General features: G+C 35.0%; 2 protein-coding genes across 3 annotated transcripts; one reads left to right on the top strand and one right to left on the bottom strand.

Annotated features, from left to right (window-relative positions):
• Positions 1 to 210: 210 nt before the first annotated feature.
• On the bottom strand, positions 211 to 6,253 carry LOC134270982 (peptidyl-prolyl cis-trans isomerase FKBP8-like). 2 transcript variants are annotated; one of them, XM_062753247.1, is made up of 11 exons: positions 6,225 to 6,253; positions 5,247 to 5,830; positions 4,934 to 5,081; positions 4,153 to 4,240; positions 3,738 to 3,848; positions 3,258 to 3,332; positions 2,539 to 2,650; positions 2,084 to 2,173; positions 1,813 to 1,890; positions 1,163 to 1,300; positions 211 to 671 (listed from the first exon to the last, which is right to left on the bottom strand). In XM_062753247.1, coding segments are annotated over exons 1-11 (1,509 nt in total). In that variant the 5' UTR covers positions 6,226 to 6,253; the 3' UTR covers positions 211 to 587. The 2 variants fall into 2 exon arrangements, with proteins under 2 accessions (XP_062609231.1, XP_062609232.1); XM_062753248.1 differs by lacking the exon at positions 6,225 to 6,253 and adding an exon at positions 6,125 to 6,143.
• A 636-nt stretch (positions 6,254 to 6,889) lies between these two features.
• On the top strand, positions 6,890 to 24,435 carry LOC134270992 (deleted in malignant brain tumors 1 protein-like). Its single transcript, XM_062753263.1, has 24 exons — positions 6,890 to 6,953; positions 7,618 to 8,051; positions 13,390 to 13,483; positions 13,898 to 13,971; positions 14,347 to 14,682; positions 14,848 to 15,168; positions 15,302 to 15,407; positions 15,523 to 15,683; positions 16,107 to 16,424; positions 16,533 to 16,735; positions 16,831 to 16,939; positions 17,205 to 17,528; positions 17,799 to 18,116; positions 18,308 to 18,610; positions 18,748 to 19,080; positions 19,784 to 20,101; positions 20,207 to 20,815; positions 21,237 to 21,338; positions 21,422 to 21,643; positions 21,785 to 21,965; positions 22,004 to 22,134; positions 22,351 to 22,680; positions 23,107 to 23,421; positions 23,542 to 24,435. Exons 2-24 carry the CDS (start codon positions 7,619 to 7,621, stop codon positions 24,171 to 24,173), a joined length of 6,273 nt encoding a protein of 2,090 aa, XP_062609247.1. The 5' UTR covers positions 6,890 to 6,953; position 7,618; the 3' UTR covers positions 24,174 to 24,435.
• Positions 24,436 to 26,392: the final 1,957 nt, after the last annotated feature.

Here is a 26,392-nt window from a genome sequence, read left to right as displayed (position 1 = left end):
GAAGAAGAGTAAAGTATTTCATTTACACAAATCTGATTCCTTAACTCCAGGCTGCTTCTTTCCTAGGTTTGGTTAAAACTGACCTAGTTGTCTTGTAGACAACAAAAATGCAAAATATTTACAGACATGTATAAAACTCATTATGGGTCCTCTGCCTGGGTGAGCTGAAATATTACTCTCAACACCTACTATCATTCAAACTAAAACAAATCATGGCTGCATATTTTATTGTAAAATATGTTACATTTTATAACAAATAGACTGATTTGCATGCATTATTATATCTACATGTACCCATACAAATCTAAATTGTCAGTTTTCATGACAGCAACAACAACAAAACATGAGAAAGTAAATGATAGTTTAAACCATACAATGGAACAAAGAATAATGTGAGCATGTAACAAATGTATTACATATCAAACTGCATTCTACTCAATAAAAATATTTTCATTCATGGAAATGTTCACTTCTGCAAGATATAAAAGCACGATCATTTTATGCATGTAGACATTAGGGTTTATTATGGCAATTCATAAGCTGTATTTTTGTATTTTCATTTTACACATGTGCAGAGCCAATCAATTTCAATGTTGTAAATGTCTGTATGCTGTAATTCCCATGGCAACAGCTGCTATGGTAACGCCACCTATAACTGAGGTCCACTTCCACTGAAAACAGAAAAGTAAAAATAGCTAGAGTGGAAGAACAAAAAATGGGCAACAATGCTCACCAAAATCATTAGAATTCAATGGGCAAATAAGCTGTATGCTTAAAAATTTAGCTAAGTGTTGATCATAAGCTTCTTGGCAAAATGCTTATGGCCAAAAGATGAACAGATCATAAAGCTGATTTCTGTTATGTTAGTTAATTGATCATAAGAGTTTGAGATAATGAAGTTTGACTGTACTTGCACACGTACTGTAGATACACAAATTTTCGTGGGGATCAAATTGCATTGATTTGTTTATATCTAAAATGGTATTGTGGGCATTAAATTTTGTGGTATAGAAAGTAACATTATTCAATATTACATGTATATAGTCATATGAAATTCCCTGTGGGATTTAGTTTTGTTGATAATTGTACACAACGAAATAAACGAAATTAAATTCCCAATGAAATTTTCCGCTTTTACTATATTTTTCTCTGAGTAACTTACCATACTGCTGGAGGACTGTGATGGCTTGTTGACTTTGGTCTGTGGTTTCTGTCCCAGCATTTTCTGGTACATATTCTTCTCAGACTGACTCTCAACTTGTAGCTTCTTGCTTAGCTTCATTATCTCTTGATTAATCACCTAAAATGTCAAAATTTTATCTGACTCTTTTTTATACAATGAATTTTTAGGAGTATGGTGGCATTTTGTGTAATTACAAGATTCAAGATAGGAAAATGTTAACATTTCACTAGATTCCTGAAACCCAAGAAGACATGTTGTATACAATGTCAGAATGCAGTATCTCTTAATTTTTATCTAAAGCAAGAACTATTTGGAGCACACAATTTAAACAGTGTAATGAACATTTGATAGATTACAATTTTTGGAATGAGAAATTAACCTGTATACCATAAGAAATATCACAATATTTGTTAATTCCCAAATTTTTGTGGGGTTTTTATAAATTTTCATTAATTTTGTGGCATGACGAGACCCACAAATTCATGTCCTATATATTTTATGATAACACTTTTTCAACCAAGAAAATAATTTCCCACAAACCAATTTTCTCCCAAACTCATAAAATATTGGACCCCCAAGAAAATATATGATTTTACAGAACATTACATGTATTTGTAGACTTGACTTACTTTAGTGTCTGGCTCTAATTTCTGAGCTTTTCTCATGTACAAAAGTCCTTCTTTTGTGTTTCCTTTTGCTGCATGACCCTTAAAAAGCAATTTTTAAAAATACTGTTATTAAAAATATGACATAAATTATGAAAATACATATTTTCACAAACATTTAAATGTACATGTAAAATACAATTTCCTATTAGTGTTATTTAAGGAATAACTATCTAATTTTTTGGTTTCATGATCTGATCAATCCAGTGGCTTGTGTGATAATTTGCATAAATACCTTTCCTGTTCTGAATAAAGCCTTTACATTCTCTGGTTGTACATCAAGGACATTTAAACATGACTTTATGGCAGCATCGAAAGCATTTGTCTGAAAGGAACACATCATACTGAAGATCTGATATGCAAAATACTATAGTGTATACAAAGTTTATATTTTGCCATTTCACACTTGAAACAATTTTGCCCTATTTTAAATTCACCCACCCAATTGAAATACGTACGATCATGTTTTCTTTGTAACAAATGCGGAAATAAAACAAGGGCAAACATTACCCTGTACATGTGTACTTGTGTAGATTACATCTGTATAAAAACAATGGTAAAACAGTGTACCCTCCTCTCCTTCAGAGCAGGGATATAATTATAACTTAACATATTCAGTGGTAATTAATCTTGTCTTAAATTTGCAATTTAACTTATTTTTGATTTATGCTTCTCATGCTCCATACTTACTTTCAGTTGACACGCCGCCATGTTGTTGTAACACTTCAGTCGACTCTCCAGTAACTGCTGTAAATTCTCTGCGGAATCGGAGCAAGTGGCAGGATCTAGAATCTGAACAGCCCTGTAGAACAATTTACACTGCATCAATCTTTTATGAAAACTATCCGCTCAATCTTACAACTTACTAGAAATTCTATCGATGATATTAAAAAATTATTATGTTGTTAAATTTCCAATGAAGGAAATATTAAATACAGTCAAACCTTGTTATCTCAAACTTGATAGGACAAAGAAAAAACTTCCAGATATCCAAAGATATCTAATGTAAAATACATCAAGGAAAAGTGTATATCAAAATATTTGTGACATATCCAAAATTCAACTGTATTTGTGATCAAATATTGCCAGATCATGTACAATAAGCCCTTTTAATATTGTGCTAGCATGATATTTCATTTGTTTCACAAACAAATTAAAAGTGATAACACAAATGATTTTATCCCCCCCCCCCCCCATTTGATAAAATTTTCCATGACTTTGGACAGGTTATATACACATTCTTTGGATCTTGAACAACCTTTGTGTCACAATCTAATCAAAATTACTGCCCACTCATTAAAATCAATATTTACTTAATGTGTGCTTACATCATAATAATAACTTACATTTACACATTTACGTAATTGTAAGATCTTACATTACATGTGTACTTAATTGTAATAACTTACTTTGTATAAGAGGTTATTGCAGACATGTAGTCTTCTCTTGTAAACAGAAAGTTTCCTCTTTCTTTTTTCTGTTCCCTGCATATCAAATAATGATCAAAGTTATTTATTTTTTCAAATATACCATTATTACTTAAACAATCTAGCATACAAGAAACAATGATACAAACTCTTAAGTTTTGATAAAGGTACACCAGTTTTAATTTGTAAAATATGCTTTTTGGAGGAAGTTTCCTAAATTTTAAACCCAGAGAAGTGTTACATGAACAATAGAATGTCTTGCCAAATTTATATGAAATACTTTGATGTTATATAAAAGCAATAACACATTGAAAAAAAGAGGTCAATAGGCCACAATGCTCACAAGAGTAACTTTAACATTGGTAAATTGAAAAAAGAGGCCATTAGGTCACAATGCTCATAATTGGTAAAGAAGCCTTGCTTAAAATTATGTAAGCCGAGTCTTTGTAATAGGCCACTTACCCATATTTCAGTCTCTCTGTGGCAGACATGCTGTCGTAATCTAGTGGGTAATCTTTTTTGATCAACTCTATGATGTATGTGAGGGAAGAGTTTGGTGGAATGTCTGGTTTTCTAAATAGAGCAATAAGACACTATGTTTATCACTTATTCATTGGATTTTACACAACCTTAGATTATGAAACTAAAGTCAGCTGTTAACCTTAGGCCAGGAACTAATCAGCTATGCCAAAAAATTTCTACGAAATGTTTGAAAATATAATTTTGTTTCTGTAAATTTTAACATCTGGACTAGCCATTTTTCAGCGAGTTTTATTTACCAACACAAGAGTATCTTTTTTACAGGAACTTTGGCTTTTATCATTGTGTGCATATTTAAAGACAAAGATGAAAACAATAAATTTTTAACAATCCCTACCTTCCCTTTTCTCCATATGCAAATCTGGCCTCTGTGTGAAGTTCTATAATTTGTCCTTCTTCCATTAGAGCAACAGCCAGATCCCAAGCTTTTCATGAAGAAAATGCTAATAAGTTTAATTTGTAATAATTTAATTCTGGTTGTAACGCTGTATTTGATTGGATAAAAAATTTACTTAATATTGTATAAAATGGGTTGCCTACGTCACAATGACTTGCGTCAAAAACGTATCAATCCGCCTGATGTTACATTCAAATTTTGTACAAACTGAAGTCATTTTGTTAGAACAATCATCTTTTTTTCTTACATCAAATGAATGAAAATTAAATTATAAGCAATGAATTTAAATAATTTTATATGGTATAAACTGTAACATTAATAAACCGCTTTTTAATAAAGCGTAAAGCCCCAATAGTTTATACCGTATAAAATGGGTAGCTATTAAATTCATTCCTTAAATACAAAATATTTCTTCATTGTCATCACATCTTCTTTAACATGACTTTTTATGGAAAATACATTTGATTACTGAAAGTTTTTTTTAATTTAATTCTCTAGCATTAAAATTGAAATCTAAGAATTAAATGTACATGTTTTAGAATTAAGCTCAAGGAAAAGGAAATACTTCAAGAAGCTAATTTATTTGAACTATTGATCAAAAGTTCAAAACATCATTTTAAGCATAATAGTACTAGGGGGTACTAGGGGGCATGGTTCTTGAGCACTTTCAGCATTGCCTCTTAGTAAGAAACTGATTTAAGTTTGTGTATACACAAATTACCTTGAATAACATCTCCGTCTCCCAGAACAAATGTCAACGATTCATGTACCTCGACAGCTGTCTCATCCTCAAGTTTACCTTCCACTTTGATTGTCACAACATCACCTGTAATTGGTCTTTTAGCACCTGGAGCTGCAGCTTTTAGGATCTGTATAAAATTAATAATACATGTACAACAATCTAACTGCTACTGAAATTTACACAAATGCACATTTACAAATGTTTACAAATTCGGTATTTGACAGTGGCTCTGAGAATAAGCTTGTTTTTTTTAACATAAATAAAGTTAGTCCATTAATATTAACTTTAGTACCTTTCTTTTAAGGGACCCACTTCCAAGAATATCTAGGTATTCCTCCTCCTCTTTCTTTTCAGTAGTACCATTACCTGTCTCTTCATTATCTTCTTTTAAACATTCATCTTTCACATCATTTTCTTTTACATTGTCAGGATTCATATTATCATTTTGAGGCTCTATATTTCCTGTGCTTTGTGTGCTACAATTATTGTCTTTATTCTGATCAACAACAGTGTCATTTTCAGAATCTGTCTTTTCATTGTCATTCTTTGTAACATTGTCATTATCTATAAGTGGGGGCATATCCTCTTCATTTTGATCACTAGACTCTGAAAGCTGATCTGTTACTTCAACTTTCCCATCCTCTGAGAATGACACACCCTCTGACAAAGATGTAGAGTCTTTTGATGCCATTGAATCTAAGTGAGCTGAATTGTTTTGATTGATATTGCCTTCTGATGCAACACTAGAGTCAGGGGCACCATTGTTACTGTCTTTTCCGATGCCACTGAGAATCGAGTTCTCCTCACTTTTCCCATCAATTATGTTATCAAATGGTCTTTGTTTGTCGTAATCTTCATGACTAGATACCGATTCCACTGAAAAAAATGTACATAACAGCATTTTCATAAAGAAAAGAATAACAAGCTTGACATGTATACATTAGCATAGTAAGTTTATTTATAAAATTGAAACATGGTAAAATATTGCATGGTCTACAATATTTTATAAAATTTTAATTAAACCGATCGTTTCAACATTTAATTAAAATCTTGAGAGAACTACAATCACGTGTATGATGCAAATAGTTCAATGACATTCTAGAACATGCGACAAAATCAACATAAATTAATGCGATGGCTGATCTTAAAGAAATATGATGATATAAATACTTAGAGAACAGATTTATCACAATTTATAGTCAAATTTAAAACACACAATTAAATATATTGTTAAATAAGAACAGGATTAAAAAAAACGTTTTTAGCCTACTTTCTGTTTCCTTTCACCTACGGATGCCGTAAAGCGATTTATACATTTGCGACAATCAAAGAAGCGTGTCATCTGCTCATTATGCATTACATATCAAAATAAGGCGAGAAGTGTTACTTATGTCACAACAAATCCAATTTTAATTCATTATAAATGGATTAACTATCCTTTAATGTTAACCTTTTCTGCCATTCTCTATCCAGAGTTGTCGTTCCCGCTACGCTCCCATTCTCTATCCAGAGTTGTCGTTCCCGCTACGCTCCCACATACACCTCTGTCAACGCTTGTTTTACAAGATTCTTTGAAAAATTGTAAATGATTAAAAATTGTATTAATAGTCGTTTATAATTATATTTCTTATCGGAAAACAATATTTATTTTAATTTGTTACACCTTAAAAGGATTTTTTAATTAAGATTTTAATTTTTACTGCGCAAAATAGTTCACTTAAAACTTTGAAAATAAGTCGTTTTAAGGGAATATAGGTTTGAAATAAATGATGAATTATCATTTTTTATCAATAATTACAATAATTTATTACTATTTTAACTTCAAAATTTCACCGTTTAAAATTTGTACAAGAATCTTGTACAACAAGCGTTGACAGAGGTGTAGTGAGCGTAGCGGAAGACAACTCTGGTTAGAGAATGAGAGAATGCCTTTTCTGCTACAGATGATTTAACAACAACCAGAAGTTGAATCTATTGTGCAGACAGGTGCCTGAAACATGTAAGAATCGATTAATTATGCTGTTTATCACCTAATTTCATCATTATCACACGAATGGTAAATTGATTTTTTAATCAAAGACCCGTAAGAAACAAAATATTTGAAAGAAATAAGTCAGGAAATTCGAATTTACCCAAATTTTCATTTTTGAAAATACATGATATTCTGTTTTTTCTAAATGTGTAATATCAGGGGCGTCCCAGAGTGATAATGTGTATATAATGGTGCCTGTTTTTTGAGGAAAAGAGTAAAAATTGACATCCCGGAAAGCCTCCACTGACGCGTCGGTTGACAATGCTTTTCCTTGGGGTGTCAATTTCAAATGATATCCTTAAAAAAAATAATATCAAAACAGGTACCATTATTTTATTATACTGAATTTCTGAATTCTTATTGATTTATGTTTTGAACATATTTTATTGACAACATGTCAAAGGGATTGGACACAAGTTCCAAAAACAAAAACTTAGGTAGTCCTCTTCCATGCATAGAATATCAAAAGCCATACAATATTTACAAAGATTTACAATGACTGATGTATGATATCAACAATTTCGTTATTTCTGCACGTGCAAGGATTATTTGTCTGTCATTTGTTGTTTACAATCAAGCAACATTGGCTACACATTTTCAATTGATTGACGATATGTTTATTCGTTTTTAGAATGGCCCAAGAAGAATGGACTCCGTTAGCCAAAAAGTACTGTCCTCTTATGGCGGGGAGTATTGATAAGACAGATACAGAACCACATGATCATGGGATCATCAGAGCCCTATCCTCATCCTACAAACCAAACAAAGATGTTGCAGGTGACCCTCACTGTACAGTGTTTGTGTCCCGCTTAAACCCCAAAACTGACGAAGAGACGCTTGAATCTGAACTCTCCTATTTTGGAGGTATTAATAAGATCAGATTAGTGAGGGACGTTGTCACTGGACATTCTAGATGTTACGCTTTTGTGGAATTCAAGGAGGAGCGATCGGCAGTTAGAGCTGAGAGGGATGGACATATGATGGAAATCGATGGACATGAAATTCTTGTTGACTTTGAACTGGAGCGCACTCTGCCAGGGTGGATTCCAAGAAGGATGGGGGGAGGTTTTGGAGGGAAAAAAGAATCAGGTCAGTTAAGATTTGGATGTAAAGATCGCCCATGGCGAAAACCAATTGCAATGCAATCAAGGAATATGTCAGATAATTTTGATGATGAAAGAGATGATAGTGGACAGAGATCTTATGACAGAAAAAGAGAAAAGTACAGAAAGCGCTCAAGAGAGAGAAGTAGGTCCCGGGACAGAGGAGAATCCAGGGACAGGCATGGAAAAAGAAGTCGTTCTTCAGACAGAAGGAGGAGAAAAAGGAGTAGATCCAAACACTGAGGATATTGATTACGAAAGTACCGGTATACAAAGATATAACCAGTATTATGAATTTGACTTGTATCATGCTGATCTGTGAGGAAATGCTCTTATAAATCAGACACAGACATATGATGTATGATAAATTCTTAAGAGTTTTGGTATAGTACTTTTTATGTATGTTTCCATTGAAGCACTCAATAAATTTGAGAGGTTACCTGGTTATATTACTTCTTGCCATTTATTTCTTTTGTTAATTGATATGTACTCCCCCCCCCCCCCCCTTCCCCTTCTAAACAATGTTGTTTTTTTTTCCAAAATAAAAAAAGACAACATATAATTGTATTTTACATATAATACATACTTTTAATGTACAAGTCTCCATTGAAACACTCAATAAATTTGAGAGGTTACCTGCTTATGTAAGTCCTTGTCATTCACTGCTTTTGATAAATGATATGCACTTGAACCTCGCTCCTTTCTAAATAAGGTTGTGATACTTTTTTCAAAATAAGAAACCATATAATTGTATTTTACACCTCTATTCAACTGTCCATTTTTCCATGTCTACAAAAGGTGTGAATGGCCTTAAGAACACACACCCAAGTCATGCTATGAGGCTACTTGCAACCTTTCATCTGAGACCAATTTAGGCACTAGTATTTTCTTTCAGCGAACATTGACCAAATATACATGGTCATATCCTATAGACAGCATATGTCCCACTAATTGTTTTTTTAGCTCTACTGGTCAGAGACCAGAAGAGCTTATGCGATAGTAATGCGTCCGGCGTCCGTCCGTCTGTCTGTAAACAATTTTTCAAAATGCTACTCCTCCTACAGTTTTGGTCTAATTTCAATATAACTTGGCACACAAGTAGACTACACTAAGATACATAATTCTGTGTATCGGTTTTTGATTTCGATGAACGGTTATGCCGTGGTTACTAAAAATAGAAATTTCTGTGAAATTCTTTCAAAATGCTACTCCTCCTACAGTTTTGGTCTGATTTCAGTATAACTTGGCACACAAGTAGAATACACTATATATATGTTTATCGGTTTTTGATTTCGATGAACGATGTTGCCGTGGTTACTAAAAATAGAAATTTCTGTGAAATTCTTTCAAAATGCTACTCCTCCTACAGGTTTGGTCTGATTTCAGTATAACTTGGCACACAAGTAGAATTCACTAAGATACATAATTCTGTGTATCGGTTTTTGATTTCGATGAACGGTGTTGCCGTGGTTACTAAAAATAGAAATTTCTGTGAAATTCTTTCAAAATGCTACTCCTCCTACAGTTTTGGTCTGATTTCAGTATAACTTGGCACACAAGTAGAATTCACTAAGATACATAATTCTGTGTATCGGTTTTTGATTTCGATGAACGTTGTTGCCGTGGTTACTAAAAATAGAAATTTCTGTGAAATTCTTTCAAAATGCTACTCCTCCTACAGTTTTGGTCTGATTTCAGTATAACTTGGCACACAAGTAGACTACACTAAGATACATAATTCTGTGTATCGGTTTTTGATTTCGATGAACGGTGTTGCAGTGGTTACTAAAAATAGAAATTTCTGTGAAATTCTTTCAAAATGCTACTCCTCCTACAGTTTTGGTCTGATTTCAGTATAATTTGGCACACAAGTAGAATACACTAAGATACATAAATCTGTGTATCGGTTTTTGATTTTGATGAACGGTGTTGCCGTGGTTACTAAAAATAGAAATATCTGTAAATTTGTTTCAAAATGCTACTCCTCCTACAGTTTTGGTCTGATTTCAATATAACTTTGCACACAAGTAGAATACACTAAGATACATAATTCTGTGTATCAAATTTTAATTTTGATGAACTGTGTTGCCGTGGTTACTAAAAATTGAAATGTCTGTAAAATTGTTTCAAAATGCTACTCCTCCTACAGTTTTGGTCTGATTTCAATATAACTTGGCACACAAGTAGACTACACTAAGAACATAAAGAGACTTTATCAACGATCATTATTCTATATATTGCTGTTGTAAAGTTTCAAATCCCAGCTGCTTAAGTACTCTTCTCTTCCTTTGCTATAAGTTCAAACCAGTAGAGCTTCAGTCTCGACAGAGACTTCTGGTTTAACTTGAGATATCTTTGTACATGCTATGCTGATTTTTTTTCCTGATGGATGAAAAAAGGAATGAATATCTCTTTAAAGCATTATATAAATATTTTATATTTTTAAGGATAAAACCAAGCAGCAAAGATATCAAGTAATACATGTATTTGGTTTATTATACTGAATTTATTAATTGACATTTAGCTGAACGTTCATACAATCAATATCTGCCATTACATCACCTATTGTCAAGTAATGTCTTCTTGCAAAGTAATGCCATTCTAGATGGATGTGGATATATGCTTTTTTATAAAAAAAAGCATGATGAATAAAGCTTTAATCTGTTAATGAAGGTCATCATTGGAATCCATGAATTTTCTCTCCGACGATGCCTGAAAGTACACACAAATATAATAAAGTAACAAACAGTTTATAATCTCAGAAAATATTTAATATTAAAAGTTATATTTATTTTATATAATTAATCACAGGCATGTAGCATCCAAAGGGACACCCCCTCCTTTCCCCAGACGTAACTTTTTACTACAGGAAATGTGCAGTTGACCCTTAAGTTTTTGGTGCAGTATCATACTGCACCAAAACCTTAAGGGTCAACTGCACATTAACCTCATTTGACATACTGAGTATGTTAAATACAGCCACGTAGCATCGTTTTTGAAAGTGGGGGGCCAGCATTTTTTTTCTTATATTTTGACAAGCCAAAAAAAATGAAAATAAAATTTTGTCCAAACTCAAAAATCCTATTTCGGGGGGGGGGGGGGGGGGGGGGGTTCAATTTCATGTAGTATAAAGTGGGGGGGGGGCAGCCATTCAATGAACATTTCCAATACTGATAGTAATGTTGGGGAAAAAAGTGGGGAGCCAGGATTTTCCGAGTTTGGATAATTTTTCTTTCTTTCTTTTTCTTGGCTTGTCAAGTTTTTTTTGCAATTAAGTTGAATCCCCCCTCCCCTCCATAAACGATGTTTTGACATTTAATCATAAAAATATGATCACAGTATGATAACTAACAGTACATGGTCAGTGGAAAGTATATTATGGTGCCAGAAAAATTGTTTTGGACAACAGCAAATCAAATTATATTGTGTTTGATTAAGTATTTTAAAAAGTGAATCAAGTTCTGCAAGATAAACACTACATGTACATAATTTTTCTTCTTCCAAAAGGACCAAGGCACTGATAGTTCGACTATTAAAAATATCTTTACAGACATAAAATAAAATGTTGTTTAGACATTAGATATGTCGGTATTTCAAAGTTTTTAAAAAGCACCAACAAGGGAATGTTATGAATAATTAACATAACAAAATAAATTTTGCAAGATGCATTCTCTAAATTCTTTTAAATACCTTGCATGGTGGTAGTAAATTTCACCAGATCGTTATGAAATCAAAAGTATTTAAATAGGGCAGCAGGGAAGAATTAAAAGTCTGGTTTCGAAACAGCAGTTGTCAAACCTTAACAGTTCAGTGACCACGTTTAGAAATGTTTACAAATAAACCGTCATGGCAGACATGAAAACAAAAAAATGTTGGATATAAACTACATGTTGATTCTTCTATTGTCAACGTACATTGTCACTGCAGCAGGTAAGTGTTGCAATGTCTATACACATTGAACATGTATTTGGTAATTCAAAATCGTTAAGAAGTAATGTAGATTAGTCCAAAACTGCCTTCATGGTGTAGTTCTGGTGCAAAGACTCGACTCTACCCTGGGGCTGACTTTAAGCTTTCAAAAGAGTTTCCATGCATCCAATGGTTAAAATCTTGTCTGCCTGTTATTTTGGACTGACAACGGAGTTAGATGTTTCAGAATTCTACATGTACCAGGATAAATAATTCTTTATATTGATGTTAGACTCTCTTAACCTTAATTAAGGGTGGGGGTCGGTTGGTTCTGAAAACATTTCCTCCTTCCCTAAGCAATAATGGGTACTACTTAGTATTTTGTTGGGCCCACTTAAACATTTCTATTTGTTTATCAAAGTTGTACACAATATTTACCATATAGACATTTCTGCCGAAAAATCTAAAAAAAAAATTATACATAATGATACAGATAGATCGATATAATAAATTCATATCCACGCATCTTACAGAGAATTTACATATGTAGTATTGAAACCAAAATGCAGAGGTTAGACATTTTGTAAAATTTGATGTTAAAAAAATAATCTAGATAAATATTGTTTCAATGCCCCCACTTAAGTTTAATTCCAACACAATACGAAAATGTGAGGAACATGGTTGCAAGTACTTTAAGACATCCGGGTTAAACACTGTTAATTAAATGATGAATAGTAAACAGTATTTGAAAAAAAAAACCCTCAGTATTTACAAACATTTTTTAATATTAAACACAAAAAAAAATAAAAGGGTTCAAGACCTGGAACATCCTCGATAACTTACAGGTAAAGAGAACTTTTAGACTCTATTAATAGAGATTTAAAAAAAATCTTAAAGAAATCAGTCACGAACCAACTGCATATAAGACCTTTCAATTGACTGATTTTAAAATGCATCTCGAAGCAAACGTGTCGTCTTGAATGCTGCTACAGTGATTCCCCAACTTCGCAAAAGGGAAGAGTGTTAATTTTACTGGATGGAAGTTCAAAATTTGAAAGAGGGTGATCATAACCAAAGAAATTCCTATTTGGTACACCCCAGGTCCCTTTTCCTAAAAAGATAAAAACTTAAATAGATGGAAAGAAATTAGTAGTTTAAATTAAATGAATTCCGTGCATTGCATTTTGAACCAAATACCATTGACTTAAATGTCAGAAAACTTCATAAAATGGGTATTTTGAAACCAATTTTCTGTCAATATAAACTTTTCATCTTTATGAATACTTTCATTCAGAGGAACATGATATTCGGGAGCAGCTTCTGAGTTTGGTCATATTTGATTTCAAACCAACGTGTTACTAAAAATGACATTTTTTTTTTTAAAATTACAGTTGAATTATGTCCAGATGGCCAGTCATTTGTAAATTGTTTCGTAGCACCTTGTGACGTTTCCACTTGTCCAGCTTTTCCAACGGCGATCTGCAAGTAAGCACCTTTTATTTATTTATTTTTTGTTGTTGTTGACACGGTAACAGCAGTTTTAAATTCTCTGATGGTTGAATTTGAAAATTTCACATAGCATGTTGAATATTAGCGCAGTTTTCCTTCATAAACAGATAAAGACGTTTCCTTTGTGAAATAGAGGCCCGGGTTCAATACTCGTTCGCCGCACCGCGTCCAAACAAGTACTTGACCTGTGGACTGCATACCAATCTTACCCTAGAATTAAAAAAAAAACATTCTTTAGCAAAAATAAGCAAATGAAACTGATGTTACATGTAGAATCTCTACTTTTGAATTTAAAAGCACAGATTCCCGAATTACCCCATTTTTATCGGTTTGACATGAGTCTAGGCTTAATTAATTATGAAATTCACAGCTATAACGTGTTTTGTCTAGGGATGACTATTGTGGAGGATGTAACGCCGTCTGGAGTCTTAATGATACTGATGTTACAAGCGACTGTCAAAAAAGTGAGTACCTACTGAAATAAGCAAATCCAGATAACTGACGACAAAACAGTAAAATCTACACAAACGATCCAGATGTCAAAACAGTAAGAATGAACAAACGACCTATATGTGAAACAGTTAGTACCTACAACAGAATCCATATAACAAAACAATAAGTTTCTACATACCGGTAGACCTAAAGAAGGTCTATGGTTTCTATAAACGATACAGATTTTACTAGTTCATTTCAAAAAGTAAGTATCTACAAACCATACATATGTTAATAGCGACAGTTTAAACAGTTTTCAACAAAAATTCAGATGCCGTTTGGGGCTTTAACGGTAGAGAGTAAAAATACAGACTGATGCAGTTTTAGATTATGTAAAAATATTACAGAGTCTGCAGAAGTACGATTGATACATGGAAACAACATCAATCATGGAATGGTAGAAGTCTGGCAAGAGAACCAATGGAAACTCCTGTGTGCTTGGCCCCAGTTCTTTGCCAGAGATGCCCTGGTCATATGCAAACAGTTGGGATTCAGCCAAGGAACAGTTTTACCAATGGCAGCTTACGGACGACAAATGGGAAACTACTCCCATCCATTCAAGGGCTGCTCCAATGGAGAGAATAGAATACAGGATTGTCAGTTCGACAAAAATTACACTCCAAATGTCTGTGCCACACAGGATGTTCATTATGGCTCCGTCAGCTGCTATGATAAACTAAAAGGCTAGTATTTTACATCTCTTGATAAGAAATGCCACATTTGAATCAAAAGATAAAACCTCTATCCAATCTAAGCAAAACAGACTCCTCAGATGACATATAATTCATGCACAGAGCATATACGGAAAAGGTCTGATTTTAATTTGGGTCTTATTTTACCGTTTGTAGAAGGTGGTATTCAACTATCACCCTTACACAAAGACAGCAAGGACTCACAGCTAAACAGCGGTAAAGTTGAAATATTCCAGCAACAAGTTTTTGGTCAAGTTTGCTCTACCTACTTTGCTGAAGAAGAGGCAAATGTCACGTGTAGGCAGTTGGGATTTTTGGGAGGAGTGCCGATGACCCATGAAGCAGAGGATACGCTCCCTTTCTTGCTCACAGGCTTGCATTGCCATGGCAACGAAAGTAAATTATCGGAGTGTTATCAAGAGTTGCAGATTTGTTACACAGACCAAAGAGCAGGTGTATTGTGTTATAACTCGTCAGGTATGTCCAACATGACAAAGATTGTAGTGTTATTCTCTTAGACTTAAATTTCAATTAATAAAGCAGTCATTAATCAATTTTTATCATTCGTTGGTGATACAATTCCAGGGTCATGATTTTGATACAATTTTAGGGGTTGGGTTTTCTCTTGCTGAAAGCAAAACTAGTTCTGGTGGAATTGCAGTTATTTCTGTTGATGGCAGTGGCCAAGGTTGGTTATTAACTGGAATTTCATATTCGTAAGTTATAATTCTAATCCCTATGATAACTAAGTGTTTAAGGATAAGTACCATCCCTCATTTCTCCTATTCACGAACACAGAATACGAAATATTTTATTCTTCTATATGAACAGAGGCAAATCCTCGGAATTAGCGAGAGATGTCTACTTGTCCAGCGTGAGTTGTTTAGGAGTGGAAAATTCTGTGATTGCATGCAAAGGATCTGGATGGAGGAATGTAAATCGAACTTACTGTAACCATGACAACGACGCAGGGGTGTACTGCTACAAAAGTGGTATAGTTTATATATTGCCAAGGCTATTCCTCTTTCTTATAACTTCTGTTAAAATGTTTATATTAAGTTGAGAAGGTAAAATAGCTATCTTTTATAACCCACGCAACACAGCTATACGAAATATTTTATTCTTCTATTTGAACAGAGGCAAATCCTCGGAAAATTTTCATGCAATTTTTGTCTACTTTGTCTCAGCGTGAATTGTTTAGGATGAAAATTCTAGCATTGTGACGTCATCAGGATTTCAGAAGGATCTGGATGGAGAAATTTCAAACCTCAGAAATCACATTAACCATGACAACGACGCAGGAGTGTACTGCTACAAAAGTGGTAAGTGTCCACTATATTGTTAAGACTGAAGTAAAGATCAATGCTTTTTCTAGTACAACAATATTTTTTCATAAAATCTTTACCTCTCCACAGTGCGATTGTCCTATGGATACCAAAGGGATAATGCAACACTCGGCATCGTTGAAGTCTTCCAGAAGTATTACTGGACTACTTTATGCGCGGACAGATTCGACCAAAAAGACGCTGATGTCGTCTGCAGACAACTGGGTTACTCAAGAGCAAGGGTCCTACTTCCAGGTCTGTTTGGAAGATCAGGGAGATATGTTTACACGATATCCATAAATTGCACGGGAAATGAAACTGACATCTTGCAGTGTGAGCATGACACAGGATATTGTTCTTCAGATAACTACGCATCTCTTCTTTGTACACACGAAGACACCAATCCACGTAAGTCTTCGTTTTTTCAAAGGAATTAAAAAATTAATATTGTTTCATGAAGGATTCTTATAACACATATACATGTATACTAGTAAATTGTCGAAATTTTTGGTTTAGAGCTCAGTGTTAACATTGAGCACTCCGACAACGGTCGAGTGATGGTAAGTCAGTTTGACGTCAAAGGAACGGTTTGTCGTAATGGTTGGGAAAACATGGCGGCAATGGTCCTCTGTCGGGAGCACGGCTTCAAAGGAGGAGTTGTTTACAGTTCCTCTGATGAACTCGCGCGCTATCAACCCATTTGGATTGGAAGTGTCAAGGTAGGCAAGAATAAATCTTTGTCATCTTTTCTAAATTTTGACTTAAGGTTGTAGGCAAATAGGCTGAATATTTTATAACTTCACATTATTTGCAGTGTTCAGGTCAAGAAAAGCGTATAGTTGATTGTGTGTTTAATTACTCCGTGTCTCCAGAGTGTGGATACGATAGGTCATCCGCAGGCGTGCTTTGTTATAACAGTACAGGTTTGTTACATACAATTTTTCGATGTTGATTTACGAATAGTCAAACAATTAAGAAAAATGCTCTGTTACAGGCTTCTTGGGTTGTCTTGCATTGCAATTTTGTGATCATTCAAAATCTGGCCAGAGTGTAAGAATCCTCTTCAATTTCAAAATCTGGGATCTGAAACGTGTCTTCTTGGCCAAATTCAATCAATCTAAATAGCTTATATAAAATTAATGTTTATTTAAAAGTCTAATATATCAATTAAAAAAAAAAACATTTTAGGTATGAAAATTCGTCTAGCTGGAGGTTATAATGCAAACCAAGGCAGAGTGGAAATATCACGTGACTCAGTTTGGGGAACGATCTGTCACAATAGATGGTCAACAAGTGACGCCGATGTCGTGTGTCGACAGCTTCATTATGCAAGTGGAACCTCGTATCGCGACTCTTATCATGGCGCAGGGACCGGGCCCGTCCTGATGGACAGAGTCAGCTGTTTCGGCTCCGAAAACTCTATTTTTGAGTGTGCGAATCTGGGGTGGAATCAGTCAGCTGACGCCTGCAAAGACCATTCTCAGGACGCCGGAGTGTACTGTATGCCATGGGGTAAATTTTTTGATATCATGATGTCATCTTTCAATTTAATTTAAATAATCAAAGGTAAATAAAATAATGTTGGAACTCTTTCTCCTAATCTTCCACCTAAGTAGTCTGGTAGAGCCAAGGTATTATGGTAGTTTCCTGGTTAAAGGATAAATTTCAACCAAACGTATAGAAAAATATAAGTATAAATCGGTAAAAATCACATTAATCAGTGGATGAAAGATTCAACCTTTCTTGAAATCAGAGTCAGTTATTGGTGTGATGGCTTTTCAGTGAAATTATCCCAACACAATTACGGAACAGTATTGGCATGGAAGAAAAACAATTATGGACCAGTTTGCGCCGATGGATTTGATGAGAATGCAGCACGTGTCGTCTGCAATGAATTACAATACAGCTATTCGATCAAGTTCTGCTGTTCAGGCTTAGGACCAGAACCCAAGGATCTGGATCTTGCAATGTCAGATGTTCACTGTGATGGGACGGAGAGCGGTTTAAGGCAATGCAAGAACGAGTATATCAATCCTAGCTGCAGTGATAAGAACTATGCCGCAGTTTACTGCACGAATACTAATCCAGCACAAAGTACCTGTAAGGGTTGTTCAAATTATCTTAACATTTATTTTGTGTACATTTAATGAACATTTACAATGCGTAACTAGAATGAATTGCATACGAATATTGTATTTCAGTTTTATCGCGTTGTTTACCAAAGATAAGACTAATAGAAGCTATTCCTTCTGTCTCTAAACGTCTTGATTTTACTTGCTTCATGATTTCAGTAAGTGTTCACGTGGGGCAATCAAACATCGTTGAAGTGACTTACGTATATCAACCTGGTCTGCTCAGTGCTGCCGATTTTACCGACAAAGACGCCTCAGTCATTTGTCGAGAAAACGGTTTTCTGTCTGGGAAAGCTCTTCGGCATCTTCGACCAAAGCATAAAGACCTTTTCTGGCTGAGGAATGTCTCATGTCTTGGAAATGAGAATAAGTTCAATGAATGTCCAAATGCTGGAAAGATCGGAGACCTTGGTCGTTTTGATGATAGCATCGCTGCAGCCGTTGCTTGTTCAAATGCAAATGGTTTGATTAATATATCATTATATGCATGACATCAAGCATTTTTTACTTTCTTCTATCTTTTTAACCACTGCTTGTACATCTCAGTATCATACACTGACTAAAAAAGGTCTTCACATCATGTTCAAATTTATTTTTAGAACCACCAAAAACTCAATTGAGACTCTCATATGGGAGTAAACTAAGCGAAGGCCATGTTCAACTTAACTTGAACGGAGTTTGGGGGTCATTGTGTGCGGGTAACTTGACGGACGCTGAGGCCAAGGTCATATGTAAATTAAGCGGATATAGAGATGGTGTGGCCCTGCCAGGTGGCTCTTTCGGACAAAATTACCCTAGGGGTACCCCTTTGATGGATTACTTAAACTGTACTGGAGATGAAAAGCGCCTTATAGATTGTGTGGTGTCTTTATCGTCCAGTCAGTCGCTGTGTCCCCTTCAGACGATGTCAGCGGTGAAATGTTACGAAACGGGTATGTAAAATTACGATAGTAGATAGAAACGTACAACACGACAAAGTCAAATTAACAGTATTACAATCAAAGTACTCAGAAGTACAGACAGCCGGGCTCATTTACAGAATAGAATGGATTTCTTATATGAATCACGTTTATATTCTGATGAAAAAAATATTTTAAACTATCAATGTAAATGATTAGACACTGACAGTGAGTTTTTCAATCCTAATACCATGGTCAAAATTTGTCAGAATCAGAATTAATCTGGTACCGCAGCTGAATGTAAACAAATAGGCCAGTCTGGTTCCCTCTCCTGCTTTACCTCGTATGTGTAGAAAACTACGGTAACACTGATTGTCAAAAATCCTTACGCTAATGAACTATGTTCTTTGACTTATGAATTTTTTAAAGTCATTACTACTAATGTTTATTTTATATAGGTAAAACTTCGTTTTATTTTTGTTGCTTTATTTAGCGTTTGTATTATCTCAAAAGCGGTTGAGAGTAAGAACTATATTTTTGCACGTAACTTTGAAATGGCGACTATGGGGTCAACATCCTGCCTTGAACAGGATCACATAAGCCGGCAATTGCTCTTTGAGCAATAAGCCCGGCTAAAAATTACGTAGAGATGGTTCACACAGCATTGAAATGATCTCTTGTATGAGTTCGACATTTTAAATGTAAAACTGTGATATTAACTGAAATCTTTTTGTAGTTCGTCTGACGGGAAGCAGTCGTGTGGATTATGGACGTCTTGAACTTTGGAATGATGATGGCTGGTACTCCGTCTGCGATGAGAATTTCGATGATCAAGATGCTACTGTCGTCTGCAAAGCCTTGGGTTTTACTCTTGGAAAAGCCCAATGTTGTTCAGCAGTGGGAAATAATGGAACTGTAAACCCCATACTGTTCTCCAATTTCTCCTGTACTGGTAACGAGTTCAATCCCTTTTCTTGTACATACGAGAAAACTGGCCGGTGTAGAAGTGGGAAGTACGCATCGGTGCTTTGTTTGCAAACTTCAACAGAAGAAGGTAAACCAAAACTGCAAAGCTTTGTAATCAATAGCTAGACCATTTACATATCATTTAGATACAGTCGTTTTCTTTCATGTGTTCAGTATTGGTACTTTCTTTCAGATCTGACAATTCACTTAGAAAGCTTTTATGGACCAGTTGTGATTTCAAGATATGGCCTCTCGGGATACGTCTGCAATAAACTCTTTGACAACTTTGATGCCACCATGATCTGCAAGACAAAAGGATACCAGACGGGGTACGCAGTGAACGTTTACAAGGACTTCACATTTCCGATTGTAATGGGAAACTTAACATGTAATGGCGCCAATGAAATCAACAGATGCACCTTCTCCAAGTTCAGTGATGATCATGGATGTTCTGATAGCGATACAGTTGCAGGCGTGATTTGTTCTAACACGGATAAGCTATTGTTTAAGCTTGATAGTCAAATCAAGACGAAGGGTATCCCAAAATTAGAAGTTGGAAGCAATACTCTCTACCTAGATGATACTTACTTTGACGAAGCAGCAGTCAATCTGTTTTGTCTAAATGCAGGCTTTGCAGGCGGATCCAGACTTTCTCAGTCCATAAGTTTGCCGTCAGTTCACAATATTGTCACAGATATCAGGTGTTCTCCCAATGCTCCTAGAATTACACACTGTAAAGGAAACTGGGATCCAAGGAAATCCAAGTCTATACCAATATTTGAAATTTCCTGTTTTCACCAAGGTAAATTATTTTCCTGCAAACTAAAACCATGTTTATGCTTGCCCTGTATCTTTAAAAGCATACCGATAAATTGCACTTTGCCTTCACTGCTATTTTTTCTTTTATCTGGTTTAGCGGTAAAGTGAAAGTATTTTATGAAAAGATTTTTAATTAAAGAAAAATGTGGATAGAAACTGTGAAATTGAATTTGAAGGAAATAAACCGAAGTTTTGCTAGAAAAGATTTAAAAAAGAACTGGTGAAATCAAAGATCCATACAATAGTCTTAAAGTAATTTCTGCGAGACTGAGTGTACATCTGGTGTGGTATTCGTACAATAAGGACCATGGATTTGGAGTCAAATTCCATCTTTAACTTTTGTGAAAAGTAATTTTTCGTCGATCATGATCACTGGAAACTTTCATCTTTTCATTTATTTGCAGCCCGATTGGAAAACGGTGGTACTTTCTATGGTGCTGTTGAATTATATAGCAGTAATTCCTGGGGGACGGTATGTCCAGAATCCTTTGGACAGCCTGAAGCAGGTACTCGTCCTAATTTCTATTTTAAGATATTGGATGAATGGTTTATCTGTTTGATTCTCTATAATCATCCTCCTTCTTTTCAGATGTTGTCTGTACCACACTTGGATATAAACGAAGTTTGCCCATATGCTGTTCTCCATTTGGACCAATACCAAGCAAACAGTTATTTACGGAGTTTCAATGCAGTGGATCAGAAAAGAACATTTTGGAATGTTCGCACACTTTTCAGCGATCCGGAGTTCAGTGTCGCCGAAACGAATTGCAGTATGCTTCTGTTTTGTGTTACAATGGAATACTGACTCAAGGCAAGCGACCTTCATTTCATTAAAGTCTTAAACTTGAAAATATAAACTAAACAACTGTGCTATTAAGACAGCAAGTTCTGGTTTTAAAAAAAAGTAAATGATACAGAAAACATCTTTGTTAGCATTTGGTTTATGTTCTAGATTACAGTATAAAGATTAATGGCGGGAAATATTTTGGTGACGTCAAAGTGAGCTACATGGGTGTAGACGGCCGGATTTGTCGAGACGGTTGGGATGATAATGACGCCCGAGTTGTATGTCGACAAAACAATTATATCCGGGGACTAGCTTACAGCCATTATGTGGAGGAGGGAAAACAACTGTGGAAGTGGTAAATGATACAGAAAACATCTTTGTTAGCATTTGGATTTCTAACGTTCAATGTCAAGGTCACGAGGGCTCCCTACAGGAGTGTCCTCATTCCCCAGTGGGATCTGTAACGGAGTGTAAATCTCTCCACTACGCTGGAGTTTTCTGCTTCAATGACCAAGGTTTGTGAAATATCAACATTATGCATCAGTGTTTGATACTTGGTATTTCTAAGCCATTTCTACTTGGTATTTCTAAGCCATTTCTACTTGGTATTTCTAAGTCATTTTGTGCTCAGTTAGTTTCTTTAGAAATTGGATCATTGGGAGTTGTATCAAAGATTTTTGTATCGACACTTGTCCTGTAAAAATCTAAATCTAAAAATAAATTGTTTTCAGGTATATATTACCGTATATCCGGTGGAGACCCCTCGGGTAGATCAGGAAGGGCAGAGATATTTTTCGACGACAATTGGGGTACTATGTGTAGCACAAACTGGGGTGAAGAGGAAGCAACTGCCCTTTGTAGACAAATGGGATTTCATGGCGGTGATCCCATTGAAGGTCCCTACAAGGTGCCCGGAAAGGGCGTGGTCTATAAATCCTCGTATCAGTGCACTGATGAAAGCACGAGTCTGACCGACTGCCCTCACAGTGGATGGCAGGAAGTCGTCGATGGAGAATGCGTGGATCACAGGAATGATGCGGGGGTGTTCTGTTATCAAAATGGTAGCGGTCATTTCATGCCACTTTGGAATTTTTATGACATTTTAGTATATAAAGAGTGTTGCCCATCGATCAAATAAATAGATCTGTACGCGATTAAAATCATGAAATACCCAACCTTTGCTTCGATCGCTAATAGATAAAATACGGCAATGACATTTGTCAGAATACAATTGTACAGATGTCAAAGCTTTTGAAAATCAACACTACCGACTGAACTCTAATTTATGAGCAAACAACAGCATATTTAGTTATTTTTTCAATGGTTTTCTTTTTAAATTTCTCTTTTAAAGATATTATGTATTATTATACGAGAAAAGCTTGGTTTGGACAGTTTAACAAAGTAGGAAAAATTGAGGAAACAAAATCTTTTAAGAATCCCCCTTTAAAATACTTGATGAACTTCAAGGCTTTTTATTTCAATTTTAGTGCGGATATATAACAGCATAGGTAGAAGCAAATCATCTGGACCAGTGTTGCTATTCCGACAAAATCAGTGGTACCTGCTGTGCGATGATGGTTTCACGGACCAAGGAGCCACTCTGGTGTGCCAGGAACTGGGTTTCCCCTATGGCTATGCTTCTTGCTGCTCCACCGACGGACCACTAAGTTATCCAATCTGGATGAACCACACTCTGGATTGTGCCTCGGGAACACATGTGGAAGAATGTCTTCAAAGGAAGACTTGTGCTAGAAAGAGTTATGCCTCTGTAACTTGCACTCATCTACCAAGGCCAAAACCCGGTAAGTATAGGGTCAAACTTTTTTTTAGATATTAGTATGATATTAGTGGAAATGAAAATCGTCAAAGATATAAGCATATTTGAAAGCTGTTGGTTCTTAATAAGATTTCAACATTTTCAGACACCTCACCAAAGCCAGACGCTCCTTTACCTTCAAAGGCAGACGACAACAAAACAGTTGTGGCCGTAATCTCCGCAATTGCTGGATTTTTGTTGTTTGTAGTAATTGTCATAATTGTGATAAAGTGCCGTCAATCAAAGAAAAAAGACACAGGTAGTGACGTGCATGGCTCGTTTAGGGAAGGTGTGTTGAACAAGTCACATGACGGATCTATCCACGCCCAGAATCCACTCCACGACCTTTATGACTCTGCTGACGTCAGAATACAAAATGACAGCGTTCAGTATCACAATCATGGTGAAGACAGGAACCCAGCACTAGCTTTCTCTAACATCAACTACAATACAATTCATTTTTCACCAGAGCAGACAGATAGTGACTTTGACACAAGTGATGACCACATCGTTGAACATAAAGACACCAAGCCTCTCGGTATTAAATCTGAAATTGAGGACTCATCATATGCAGTAATGAGACCGAATTTTTCGGCATCTGATTTACATGTGTATGATAACCAACAGAACAAAACCTACCATAATTGTGTGACAATAGAAAATGCCCCAGAGGATCGCCCGACTCCCCACTTTACCCGATCCCTATCAGAATGTAGAGAAATAGCTCCTCCAGAATGATAGTTTGTGTTACCGTTTTTAAAAGTCCTATGTTTGTCAATTAGTCTTCCATATTGAATCAGGATTATTAATACGGGCTTTAAATCATATGGGTGTAGATTATGTATCCTTCTACCTCATTTCATACAGGGTATTCCAAAACACTTTCATTTTCAAATTATGGTTACATAACCATTTTATGACTTCTGTTCATTCCAAAGTATATACAGGAATGTTGTACCTTTGCTTCAAATGTTATATTTACTGATTGTTTAAATTGAAATGAAATAAAACAAAAAAGTACAAATAATGAAACTTTGTCTTATTTATTCATAACAGTCCCGAAGGTGAGCTCTGAAAAGTTCCATTTTAATTAAACAATCAAATTAAAGCACAATATATAAGTTACACCGGTATTGGATATTTACTAGTATTTCATTATGGTTGCAATATTATTCGCAATAAATTCATTTTTCCTCAACAAAAGTTGACAAAAGACTATTTTATTGTTACTATGGACACATACACCAAAGCAAAAGGTATAAATCACCATGCAATACTGTGATAAAAATTGTAGCCTGTTTTCAACATGAATTTTGCAAATTACCAGGAAAAATTCAACAGAAATGTCTGCCAAATAAAGAACTGCGAGAAAAAAGAGTTTGGGGTGTCCCCTCCTTGGTCCTAAAACCTGTTGTAATTATATTTTTGAACGTCCAAATATCCACATAGAATCAGTTATATAAGCAGCTATTCCTTTGTTCTAGGGAGTTTGAATTACCAACAGAAATTTCAAAAGAGAAATTGAATTCGGAGATATTAAAACACTTCTTTGACTATTAGAAACTGGAGAGATACCTTCATAAAATTGTATTGTAATCGATTAGTAAAATTATAATTACTAGTGGAAACCTAAACACCCCCACCCATCACCCCTGAAAAACCTGGTAGTTTTTGGTCAAGTTTAGACGTTAACTATCTATTGCTTGACCACTTTTTAAAAAAAATTTCTTATTTTTGTTCATTGCGAGTTAAAATCTTTAAATTAAAACTTATATGTTTGGTTCCATTTTCGGGGGGTGGGGGTGGGGTGTGCCTGCAAGAACAAACGTTAAAATCGGCGTGCATTGCGATAGATCACATGTACTTCCAATTTTAACTGGAATAAAAAAAAAATTAAAACTTATATGTATGGCTCCATTTTCGTATCCAAACGTTAAAACCGGCGTGCATCGCGATAGATCACATGTACTTCCAATTTTAACTGGAATATAAAAAAATCAATTAATATTCATGTGAAAAGTAGAGGGAGACTTTAACAGAACATAGATACCCCCCAGTGCTTTAGGTTTTAATTCGGATTTGGATGGAAGGCTCTTGGAAAATCATGGGTTTTTACTTTATAAGAAATATCTATTAAATAATTTTCAGTGTATATTTGTGAAAAGCATATGTAATTTTCAAGTAACAGGGGTCAAAAAGATGCCTTTTGGTTCAGAACATGCTAGGGAAACGGCTGGGCGTATTTTCATTAAAATGTCTCGAAGAATATGGGTGGATCAGTCTTATCCATTTGAAAAAAAAGCAACATTACAAAGAAAGAAAATACCATGATGTACAGATTTGTGAAAGAAAAATAACTTGAATCCAAGAGCTCCACCCCTCTTACATACACACGCAAGTACCTCAATTACCTGCAGGAACATTGTCTTTGAAATTTTTGAAAACAATTATTTAAATCTTTTAATTTATAAATCTTGACAGTTTTACAACTTATGTATGATTTTTTTTATTGTTTGACTATGTCCAAGTCCATAGTCTTAAATGAAATATGGAACCGGATGAAAAATCTTTGATCCACCTATTATGGATTGTAATCTGTGCGTCACGTGTAAAGCGGGTGTATGAGGCAGTGAGTTGTACTCAGCCACTAACAATACCAGTCTGACCTGTCCACAACCAACAAGTCTACTGCGTATATATCTAAGCATTGGTCTGGGTAGATAAAGACTGGTGAGTTTTTATGTACTACATTGTATCTCCATTATACTTAAAATCTATAAAAATGAAGTGAACACTGTATTTATGAATTTTCTTTTAAGTTAGTAAATTGGGTAGGAATAATTGGTGTGTGGTATGAATTTTGTATGAGTACGTAGGATTTTATCTAAAAGGCCCTATAGGGCACATACTCTTGATGTTGTGCGCTAGGGTACACCCAATCTCTGAAACATCAACAT

Source organism: Saccostrea cucullata, unplaced genomic scaffold, assembly GCF_032062105.1.
Source record: "Saccostrea cucullata isolate Sc308-1 unplaced genomic scaffold, CSIRO_AGI_Scuc_v1 ctg1567, whole genome shotgun sequence".
Taxonomy (NCBI): Eukaryota; Metazoa; Mollusca; class Bivalvia; order Ostreida; family Ostreidae; genus Saccostrea; species Saccostrea cuccullata.
This window is presented reverse-complemented; position numbering and strand designations above follow the sequence as displayed.

Excerpts from the sequence above, each read along its gene's own strand:
- LOC134270982 (XM_062753247.1), bottom strand. Across the intron at positions 3,333-3,737 it reads ACAGAGAGACTGAAATATGG|GGAACAGAAAAAAGAAAGAG; the intron begins GTAAGTGGCCTA and ends TTTGATATGCAG. Across the intron at positions 2,174-2,538 it reads TGGCGGCGTGTCAACTGAAA|ACAAATGCTTTCGATGCTGC; the intron begins GTAAGTATGGAG and ends TGTTCCTTTCAG.
- LOC134270992 (XM_062753263.1), top strand. The coding sequence starts at position 7,619 with ATGGCCCAAGAAGAATGGACTCCGTTAGCCAAAAAGTACTGTCCTCTT. Across the intron at positions 20,816-21,236 it reads AATTTCCTGTTTTCACCAAG|CCCGATTGGAAAACGGTGGT; the intron begins GTAAATTATTTT and ends ATTTATTTGCAG. Across the intron at positions 21,644-21,784 it reads CAATGGAATACTGACTCAAG|ATTACAGTATAAAGATTAAT; the intron begins GCAAGCGACCTT and ends TTTATGTTCTAG.